The following is an 11,165-nucleotide window of genomic DNA, read 5'->3' as shown; positions in this document are numbered from 1 at the left end:
TTCCAAGCCAAAGGCCAGGCGGAACAACTCTGTCTTACAGGCCCTGCGGAAAGAAAGCAGATCCTGCAGGGCCCTGGTCTCATGAGACAGAGTGTTCCACCAGGCCGGAGCCAGTGTTGAGAAGGCCCTGGCTCTGGTTGAGGTTATTCTGACTTCCTTAGGGCCCGGGACCTCTAGGGTGTTACTATTTATGGACCTTAAGGTCCTCTGTGGGGCATACCGGGAGAGACGGTCCCGTAGGTATGAGGGTCCTAGGCTGTAAGCACATCTGTACCCTTGATCTGCTGCCTGCAGGGACCCTTTCATCAAGACTTGGGGATCATCTCCCCAGCCACTCACCTTGTGTTGCTGTTTCCCTGCGTAGACAGATGTGGTCAAAGCTGAGCCGGGTTTCTCTCTGATGGTCTCACCTTTCCTCGACAGCTGTTATATAGGCCATTGGCAGAGATGGTGTAATACCAAGGTGAGATAATTGCTTTGAGGAAGTCCTGGCCCAGAGTATCCAGTTTTGCATAACCGAAGACTGAACTTGTGGAAAGCGGCTTTTATCGCTGTTCATCAGCACTGCAGAAAGGACATTGTGCATTTAATTATTATTTTTTAGATGGGGCAATGTGTATTGAAAAATGTCTGGCCTTTTCAATCTGTACCCAAATTGGATGGGGAAAGAACATTCAATATCAACCATAAAAACCTTTTCTTAAGCTTTACATCCCAGGTAGCTGACTGGTCGTCTTCCATGAAAGTGATAATAATAAAATAAAATCCCTGCATGTTGCATGTAGAAGGTCTTCACATCACGGGAAAAGAAATTAGTCTGTTCTGTAGCCTGACATGTTATTTTTCAATCTGAAGTGTTCTCTCTCTCTCCCTTCACCCCAGTTTGATATTCAATTCATTTATAGCTCACATTTTCTCAAGGGAACTCAAGGTAGCATACAGCAATTTTTGCAGGTATTTATTCCATCTCTGCAGGGACCACACCCAGACTACTTCAACAAGCAAGGTGGCTGCATTATGGACCTACAGACTATGCTCCTCTGACTTTATTCTGCCATGGAACCCAATGTGCAGTGCATGTGATTTTTAGGTGGTCACCCATCCGCTCACTGTCCGAACTGAGACCTGCTTAGCTTCAGCAAAGTGGTAACCTCATGTGCCTTTGGGAAGGGAAGGTAACATCTTCTATGCCATGCACGTGCATGTTAGCGAAAGTTTTTAAAGGGTATATGTTGCCCCCAATTTGCAACAAAAGACTGGGGCGGGGGTAAGCAGAAGGGGGCTCGTCTCCTTACCTTTTGTGACAGCTCCTCATTATTATTTGTATTTCTTTCTTTTTTAATATCATTTTTATTGGTTTTACCAATACAGAGTACTAATAAACACAAACTGGTAAAAATAAATCTGTATAAGGAGATTCTCTGAGTCTTGAGACTTCCCCCCCATCCCCTCCATGGAATTTTATTTTAAACATCTACAACTGCATATTCATCCCTACTTCAATTTTTATATCATACCTTATTGTCCATAGTGTTTTTTCCTCTACAAGTGAATCAAAATCCTGCTCTTGTTTCCATCTGCTTACAGTGATCTCCTAAGTAACTTACAATTTTTTCCCATTCTTTTATAGTTTTTATCCTCTTGGTTTCTGAGTTTTCTGATCAGCTTTGCCTTCTTGGTATAGTCCATCAGTTGGTTTGTCATTCCTCTCTGGCAGGGACTTTGTCTTCTTTCCAGCTCTGGGCTAATAACATCTGGGTGGCTGTTGTTCCATACATAAAGAGTATCTTCTGCTCCTTTGGTATGTCGGTACCTGTAATTCCTAAGAAAAATGCTTTTGGTTTCTTAACAAAGATTATTTTAAGCATCTTTTCATTTCATTATATACTATCTCCCAGAAAGCTTTTATTACCTTACAAGTCCATCACATATGATAAAAGGTATCTTCTTTTTCTTTACATTTCCAGCAGATATTTGAATTTGTCTTATACATTTTTTGCTAGCTTTGTAGGAGTCAAATACCACCGGTACATCATTTTTTATATAATTTTCTTTCAATGTACAACATGCCGTAAATTTCAAATCTGATTTCCAAAACCTTTCCCAATCTGCCATCTGGATATTATGTCCCAAGTCCTTTGCCCAGTGTATCATTCCCGACTTGACCTTTTCATCTTTTGTGTGCCACTCTAAAAGCAAGCTTTACATTTTAGATGGTACTTTAACCTTAAAGGTAAAGATAAAGGGACCCCTGACCATTAGGTCCAGTCGTGACCGACTCTGGGGTTGTGGCGCTCATCTCACTCTATAGGCTGAGGAAGCCGGCGTACACCTTCCGTGTCATGTGGCCAGCATGGCTAAGCCAGAACCAGAACCAGAGCAGCACACGGAAACACCGTTTACCTTCCCGCCGGAGCAGTACCTATTTATCTACTTGCACTTTGACTTGCTTTCAAACTGCTAGGTTGGCAGGAGCAGGGACCGAGCAACGGGAGCTCACCCCGTCGCGGGGATTCGAACTGCTGACCTTCTGATCAGCAAGTCCTAGGCTGTGTGGTTTAACCCACAGTGCCATCCGTGTCCCTTTAACCTTATTTTCTAACAAATCTTTTTGAAAAATTGAAATACCAGTAAAAATATTGATATTTCACAACCAAAACCTTTCTTTTTATCTATCCCAATTAAACAATATGTTTAAGATGAAAGGTTTTAGTTGTGAAATATCAAGATTTTTATTTGCATATCATTTTTTTCAAGGCTACAGCAGAGCATGGTTTGGATAAAACTTAGACGGTCAGAAGATGGAGCTAGGAGATTTTCTTAAGGGGTTCTCTACCTTTCCCCTCTGCTGCAGAAAACCCCCCCCAGCAAAATAGGGACAAAATATGGGCAGTGATTTAGCAAGGAGCCAGAAAACAGGGGCTGTCCTGAAAAAAAAAAGGGGGGACAGGAGGACATGGTGATATTTCCGCTTTCTAAGATGGCATCTGAAAGCTGTGTTTACCTGAACAGGATGTGAAGAGCATTAGGTCATTGTAACTACGCACTTCATGTTTTAAATGTCACACATCAGACACTGGTAGTGATGATTCCTTGATGCTGCTCTTCTTAGGAAGAGCTCAAGGACATGCACACGCGTCTCCTGGATCATCTGCTCCTCCAGGCAGCGTATTGGGTCAGAGCTGCTTAATGTCAACAGAAGAATGGTGCCACCTGGCTGCAGAACCATTAATTATATTATTAGAGTGTACACAACCACCCCGTAAGGGAGGCAAGATAGATAGACAATTTATTACAGTCAAAGACCAGCTCACGTAACATAACACAATAAAAACAGCGTTCATAAAGATAAAATATACAATCGGAGCAGATTGCAGCAATAGCTCATGAGTTAAAATTGAGATATATACATACACCCGTACAACAGAGATTTGGGCTACCATAAAAAATCGACCCTGAGGCACCCCAAAGGGCGACTTCATCATTTCCCTAGTACAGTCGTACCTCGGGTTACATATGCTTCAGGTTACATACGCTTCAGGTTACAGACTCTGCTAACCCAGAAATAGTGCTTGAGGTTAAGAACTTTGCTTCAGGATGAGAACAGAAATTGCACGGTGGTGGCGCGGCGGCAGCGGGAGGCCCCATTAGCTAAAGTGGTGCTTCAGGTTAAGAACAGTTTCAGGTTAAGTACGGAGCTCCGGAATGAATTAAGTACTTAATCCGAGGTACCACTGTAAGCTATTTTATTCTAGAGAATGATCTGTGCCTACAAATCTGGGCACAGAATCTTGCTACCAGCCAGGTCGTCTTGTGATCTTTGCCTAAGAGGAGAGAATTAAGTTTAGACTTGTCTGAAAGATCAGTGAGCCTTTCAGCAAAGGATCAATGGTGTCTCTATGGATCTCAACATAATAAGAACCTCTAAAAAATATATGTTCGGGGCTTCCTAATGGGCAGGTGTAAAGTCTCTGTGCATACGAGACTCTTCTATAGGAGCCTTCCAGAACTGGTGAGGGCAAGGCTGAGCTTCTAGCAAGAGTGAAAGCCCTTCTTGTGTTTCTGGATGTGAGGAAATAGAGATATGTTGCTAGAGCGGCTACGCATCTCCCGTTTTCTATGATTTTATAATCGGGGACCCTTGTACAGTCCTGTGGGAGGCAAGATCCTGATCCCTTTGCGTGGCCTTTCTGGAGCAAACTTGCCTCGGGGGCTGGTATAACATAGTAGCAAAACGTGAGCCACATTTCTTACCAGGTAACCTTCTAAGGGCCGCATGGCAGTGGTGGGTAGGGGCATAGGCAATAAGGACTGCGAACAAGTGTTTTGATGGTTGATTAAGAATATGGTTCCTCTTCCTCTTCCTCTTCAGAAGGAAATAGATTCAAAATTCTCTCCCCCCTTCAATATGCTTTTCCCCATCAAAATGAAGGAGAGGTTGATGCCCTTTCTGCAATGCTCAAGGCTAGTGAAACAAATGACATTCTACTGATTTGGCCTTAAATTATGCAAAACTGAAGGCATCGGACCAGGATTTCCTTGCAGCATCTTGCTCATCTTGGTATTGCACCACCTCTGTCGGGGGTCTATATAACAGCTGCCCAGACTAGGTGAGACCATCAGAGAGGCACCTGGCTCAGCTGACAACCACACTTGTCTACCTAGGAGAACAGCATCACAAGGTAAGTTCTGGGGAGCTGATCCATAAGTCTTTGTGAGTGAGTTCCTGCAGAGTGTAGAGCGAAATGTTTTCAAAATCTCTGAGATATGATGGTGGACTCTTCGGTGAGGACTTCTGTCTCAGAAGGTGGTGGGCTCTCCTTGGCTATAGGTTTTTGACCAAAGACTGGATAACCACCCACCAGAGATGATGTTGTAGTGGATCTTATGCCTCTGCAAGGTGTTCAGTTAGATGACCTTGGAGGTCCCTTCCAGCTCTATGACTTATGGGAAACGTGGCAGGAAGTCTCAAATGATTTTTTTATGTCCCAGCCAGTAAGTAAAGCATTGATGAACTTAGAAATTAGTATAGTATAGTATAGTATAGTATAGTATAGTATAGTATTCACTAAATGCACCTTTTGAACATACTCTTCTTCCTCCCATCTCTACTTCCTCCCATCTCAAAGGTCAACCAGAAGATGGGACTCTTCACGTATTTCAGCCTATGCCTTCTGGGCATCCTGGTCTCCAACCCTTTCCTGGGAGGTGAGTTTCCTTTACAAATACTGATATTATATGACCAGTTAAGAAGTGGACTTGGTTGAAAAGCAACTTTCTTCAAATGCCTTTAGTTGGCCAATTCAGTCTTTCAGAAAGATATCAGAAACCTTAGTCACAATTGAGCAGAATTTCAGACAAATGTAGGTGTTTCATTTTCAAGTAACAGCAATCCACTAAAATCTACTAAACCTCTGGCTCTTTAGAATGGGGTGGCTTGAACTGGGTTCATGTTAACAAGGATAAAAAATAATCTGGGCTTGCTCCATGGATCACACTGAGTAACATCCCTAGAGACAAAGTGGTGAATCAATTTAGCACTTTTAGGGCCTTTAAATAAGAGACTCTGGGTGGGCAGAAGGTTGATCATAATCTAGGAGGAGGTTTCTGGGTGGTTTGCAGACAAATCCATCAATTTTGGCTCTGCAAGTTTCTCATTTTTCCAATCTTAAATTCAGTCCTCTACATGCCTGCAACAATTTGCAACCTTTTTTTAAAACAGGAAACAACCATCATGAAAAAAGTATCAATATTTTAGTGTCCATTTCTCCCAATGAACAAATTCTTGAATGCACTTTTGACTACCACACACACTTCTGCAAGGCATTTCTCCTAATGTAATGCATTTTGTATGTTATTTTTCACTCATCTATGCAATTTTAACACATACTTTACCCCAGTATATGCATTTTTGATACATGTTACTCAACTGCAGAACTGCACTGAAAAATTCAGAAGAATGCAAATTTCAAAGGATGACTGAATTTTGGTTTGCACGTTGGTTGAGAAAATGTGAATCGGGTGGATTCACTTTTAAATGCAAACCTGGTTGAATTTCTCCCTCGTCTCTATTTGCAGTAGATGAACAAAGTTTTCAGGCTCCAATTCTTTAACAATCCCGGTCACTTAAAGCTTCCCTCCCAGCCCGGAATTAGGTGGTTGAAAAAGAACATTTTTTGGGAAAGCCAGAAGCGAAAGAGCTTGTGAGATAGGGACTGATCTCAAACAGGTGCACTGAGCATATGTTCAGAGGCAACCTGTCCATGCCACCTGTGGCGTAGCTCAAGCTGGCTTTTCTTTCTTTAATACTGTGGTGGCTGCTGCTTATTGGGATTGGCAGAAGGGAGGTGGAGTCAGAGGTAATGGTACATCCAGAGCCAATGAGAGGCAGAGACAAGGGATGCTAGTTTTGCCTCTGTCCTCCTTCCTGCTGAGCTCTACAAGGGGCAACTCTGAGACCAGGGAGGAGGAGGCTGACCGCCCGCGCCACCTACTGGACTGGGTGTAAGAGGGCAGGCAGGTGGGGGCTGGCGAAGGGCAGACTGAGGTTGGGAGGGCAGTGCCCTAATGGACCAGCCTCTACTGCTTTAAAGCAAAAATGCTTTGGAATATCTGCTGACTATTTTGTGCTTCTTTCCTTTCTACCCCCTTGTCTCCATGCAGCTGAGGCCGACACCTGTGCCAGGGAGTGGCTGCAAAACCAGGGCAACTGCTATGCATATTTTGACAATAAGTTGAGCTGGCACGAGGCTGAGGTAAGAAGTGTTTCTCAGCCACCCAGATGTGATATATATATAAGCTGTATAAGTCAGCTTCCCAGTTCCCATTTCAGGAGTTTGGCTGGAACAAGGGATGAGGAAGAAATTTAGGCCCTGTCCACTCTATACTTTGAAATAGTTATGGGTTCACCAAATATTCATGGCAAGCGTAGTTTGCCTTGGTGGGATATTCTATTCCCACCACAGATATGTAATTTTCAGAATGGTTTATCAGTCAATCCATATCTGGTGATTCTTTTTTTGTGTGGAAATAATTTTTATTTGATTTTATTAGTATAAGAATATAACAATACAACTACCCACATCCATATTTATAGATTCCTTCGAATCTCTGGGCTTCCCACCTTCCCCTTGTCAACCCTTTCAACTGCCTGTTATTCAGTAGTCCGTATTTTATATCACTCCATTGTCTCCATAGTATTTGCTACATTACAAGTGTTATTGGAATCATGCTAATGTTTTCATCTGCTTACAGTGGTTTCCCAGATAAATTATAATCCCGCCCCCACTCTGTTAAAGTTTTGGTCTTCTTGGTTCCTGAGCTTTCAGGTCAATTTTGCCAAGAAGACCACCTCTGGCAATTCTTGTTGTATGAGGGAAATAGAGGTCTCCCAACAACTCTCAGCACCCTTACCTGCCAGGAAGCTAGTTGAGTGGCTCTCCCCCATCCGGTGAGCCACATCTGACTAATCCTGTTGATGGGATATGATAACTTGGGAAGAAACCACTACTCTTTCCTTCTCCATGTTTAGATTGAGTGCCAGAGCTATGGCCGTGGGGCCCACCTCGCCTCTGTTCTCACCAAAGCAGAGACTCTCTTGGTGGCTGAGCACATCTCCACTTACCAGCAAGAAATAAGTGACGTCTGGATCGGGCTCCACGATGTCCGTCAGGTAAGCTTGCTCCATTCCTAGCTATCGTCACCGAGTAGCAGCTCCACAGCATGGCTGGTGATGCAATGAGGTTGAGGGAACATTCTTTCATATGTGGTGGACCTGTAAAAGGGTAAAAGAGTATTGGGAAATAATTAATTGGAAAAAAAAGTTTTAAAATACTTCCCCCCCCCAAAAAAAAACCAGAGTCCTTTCTGTTGGGGATAACTCAGACTGAAATTCACAGGTGTCAGAAAAGGTTATTTATGTATGCTAATACTGTGGCCCATGATTTGTTAGCCCAAAAATGGATTTGTTAGCCCAAAAATGGATTTGTTAGCCCAAAAACGAGTGAGGTCCCAGCTAAAGAAGAATGACAACTTAAGCTGATGGATTATGTGCAGCTTGCAGACTTAACATGTACAGTACAATAAGAGAACAAGAAGAACATTCATTTAAAGAAGATTGGAAAATGTTTATTGAATATATGGGGTGGGGAACTGTGTACACTTGAAAACGTTGGTAGCATTAAGATAAAATTCAACAGTGTAAATAAGTTTTGGTGGATGTAATAATGGAATACTGAATGGTTTAGTTTATGTAAAATATACAGGGATTTATGATATGCAAAATGAACCATGGAAAGAGAAGAAGGGAAGTCATTGATATTTTAAGGATGTTTAAATGAGTATTCTAAGTTGTATAACAAAAAATTTAATTGCATATATATATATATATATATATATATATATATATATATATATGCATGGCCGGTGACAAGGCCTGATACAGTTGGGCATCCACCAAGGGCCCATATCCAAGTGGGAGTGGCCCATCCATAAAAGCCTCCTAAGCCTGTCCTTCCTTTTCATAACTGCAACTTGCTTGTTCACCTGCCTCTCACTCTAACCCAGGCAATATTGGTGGTTGAGGAAGAGGAGCAGTAAATGTCACTGCCTGCTTGCCCATTGGCTTTCTGCTTGGCAAAACAAGCAGGTGGCAAGTGGCAGTGGATGGGAATAGTGGTGAGGAGGAGAGGGGTCTGTGATGGATGTGGCTTTGCCCAAGGGGTCACCCAGACCAGGAGCCAGCACAGCTCCTTAGTAATGGCATCCCTTCCTTATCTCACAACTCTCCCACATGTTGCTTCTCCATTGTTTTCTATGGGTGTCTGCATCACAGCTGATAACAGCTCCCCAATGGCCAACCTATCCAGTTAATCTTGCATTGGTGTCATCTCAACAGTATCTTCCTTCTTTCTGGGCCCTTCATTGCCTGTGTCACGTGATCTGTTCTGTCTCTTTTCTGCAGACCCGGAAATGGAGGTGGGCGGATGAATCCACCTACAACTACAAGTCCTGGATGATAAACCAGCCAGACAACTACCGCAGTGCTGAACACTGTGTGGAGCTGCGTCGATCCACGGGTAAGCAGTCCATTCTCAGGGTCTGGAAAAGGACATGTGTGCCCAGTGTGGTTCTTAGCGAGCAGGCAAAGTCTGACAGCCACAGTTTTGAACCAGGTTCACATGTTGTATTCTTGACCCACCAGACCAGGCAATGGCAAAAACGTCTACAGTACATCAGTCAAAACTGCATATCAAAAATGGGTTTGGTAGGAGAAATTCATGGTGAAATACTGGTGAATTTTCATAACGGTTTTGACAATAATTCACTGCACAGTATGGCAAACTGAATTTAGGCATGGAAATACAGGGAAGTGAACTTAAAAGTGGAAAAATGAGAAACCAAGAAAACTGAAATTGACAGATCCTACCATCCCTAGTTAATTGTCCTGAAATGAAAAGGGTTTTAAGCAGTGGTAGCTAGTACATCCACTGGGACTGGCAGGGTGGAAGGCAGGAAGGCGCACAGTAGACTGAGCCAGTGTCAGGAAGAGCCAACTAATTCTAGTCCCCCCACAATCCCTGTTGAGTTATGCAAGGTGTTATGTACTGAGTTGAATAGGATCCAAAAGGCAGCAGTCTGATTGGTCCTAGAACAATAGGATTCAGAATGCAGCAGTCTGATTGGTCCCCAGGAGCCACCCAATCCAGCTCCAGGTGGAAGTGAATCCACAACCTGATTGGCCTACAGGTGAATCCTGGAATTAGCCAATCACGTGGGGCCCATTGTGTAAATAATGTATATAAAGCAGACATTCTGGGGGAACTTCCATTCCTCCTCACCACTATGAGCTGAATAAAGAGCATGAAATCCACTCTTGACTCCGAGTATATTTCACAAGGGCAGACTAAGGAGGATGCAGCTGACAGCCACAGCTACCCTCTGGACTGGTTGCAAGTAAGAAGCCACATCTGGGAGCTGGCTGAGGCCAGAACAAAGATAGTGGGGCGGTGCTCACACTTTTTTTTAATAATTCAGAAAGCAGAACTAGTTTGGATTTTTTTGGGGGGTACTAGTTCCCTTTGTTTTGAACCCTAGAATTCTTTCTATCATGCCCCCTAAAAATCCTTTTACAAGTATGAGGACTAGAAGCATTACTTTTCAATCATGGAAAGCCAAAATTTCTAGGTGGCTGGCAATATTCTACAAGCCACTGACCTATCTGCACCAGAAAGATGAAGTAACACCTGCCTTGTCTTTTCTTTTTTGCATTCTAGACTTTAAGCAGTGGAACGATGCTCAGTGCAAGAAACGCAATGCCTACATCTGCAAGCACGAACTCTAGAGAAGACTGGAGTTTCCCCTTTGGGCTTGCTGGGATGTGCCTGGTTCAACAGCAGCGAGAGAGATCTGCCATTCAACACACCCTCCAACCACCTCCATCTCCACACCCAACCACACCCTCCAACCACCTCCACCTCCGTCTCAGAAGAATTATCTTGTGTGGGCCTCTCTCTTCTCCTGCCTTTCATTAATGGCCACAGCACAGTGCAGTCTTAATAAACTATCTACCTTATGCATAAATATCTTGGCATGTTTCTGTTATTGTAGAACGATTTCAGTCTCCTTAGGCTGCTGGGTAGAAGGGAGGGCAGCAGAGGCTCTTCTTGACCATTCATTCACCTTTGTACAGAAGGCAGAGTTTCAGTAGGTATGTCTCTGAACTCTGCATGAAATTCCAGATTTGCTATAGCTTTTCAACCAAGGGTGGGGAACCTTTTTTGATCCAAGGGCCACAGAAGAAACCTTTCTGGGGCCACAGACCCCTTGTGGATGGTGCCAGAGGTACAAATGGGCGCCGATTCTTACCTTTGTCTGATAGACTACATCCCAGCTATGTAAGATGCTTGTACATTCAGCCACTCACACCTTTAACCTTGACTTGGACAAGCAAGAGTTCATGGACACATTCCTTCCACACCATAAAGGACTTTAAAAGGTCATAGAACATGGTGGTGAGGGGTGTGGCCTCGGGAGAGTCTTGAGGGACAGGTGGAGAGGTCTAGTGTCAATTTATTTATATATCCACAAGTAAATCTCTGCTCAAAGCAGTTCACAGAAAAACCAAAGTCTAAATACAGTGGTACTTCTGGTTATGAACTAAATTC

The 11,165-nt window shown here is 43.4% G+C and overlaps 1 protein-coding gene across 1 annotated transcript; it reads left to right on the top strand.

The window, feature by feature from the left end:
• The first annotated feature begins 5,132 nt into the window (after positions 1–5,132).
• LOC307201282 (C-type lectin BpLec-like) lies at positions 5,133–10,426 on the top strand. Its single transcript, XM_079950344.1, has 5 exons — positions 5,133–5,208; positions 6,664–6,755; positions 7,532–7,672; positions 8,963–9,077; positions 10,275–10,426. Exons 1-5 carry the CDS (start codon positions 5,142–5,144, stop codon positions 10,340–10,342), a joined length of 483 nt encoding a protein of 160 aa, XP_079806470.1. The 5' UTR covers positions 5,133–5,141; the 3' UTR covers positions 10,343–10,426.
• Positions 10,427–11,165: the final 739 nt, after the last annotated feature.

This window comes from Podarcis cretensis (genome assembly GCF_951804945.1).
Source record: "Podarcis cretensis genome assembly, chromosome: 13".
NCBI classification, from domain to species: domain Eukaryota; kingdom Metazoa; phylum Chordata; class Lepidosauria; order Squamata; family Lacertidae; genus Podarcis; species Podarcis cretensis.
The sequence above is the reverse complement of the archived record's forward strand: the minus strand, read 5'-3'. Positions and strand labels throughout refer to the sequence as shown.

Excerpts from the sequence above, each read along its gene's own strand:
- LOC307201282 (XM_079950344.1), top strand. The coding sequence starts at position 5,142 with ATGGGACTCTTCACGTATTTCAGCCTATGCCTTCTGGGCATCCTGGTC. Across the intron at positions 5,209-6,663 it reads CTCCAACCCTTTCCTGGGAG|CTGAGGCCGACACCTGTGCC; the intron begins GTGAGTTTCCTT and ends GTCTCCATGCAG. Across the intron at positions 9,078-10,274 it reads GGAGCTGCGTCGATCCACGG|ACTTTAAGCAGTGGAACGAT; the intron begins GTAAGCAGTCCA and ends TTTGCATTCTAG.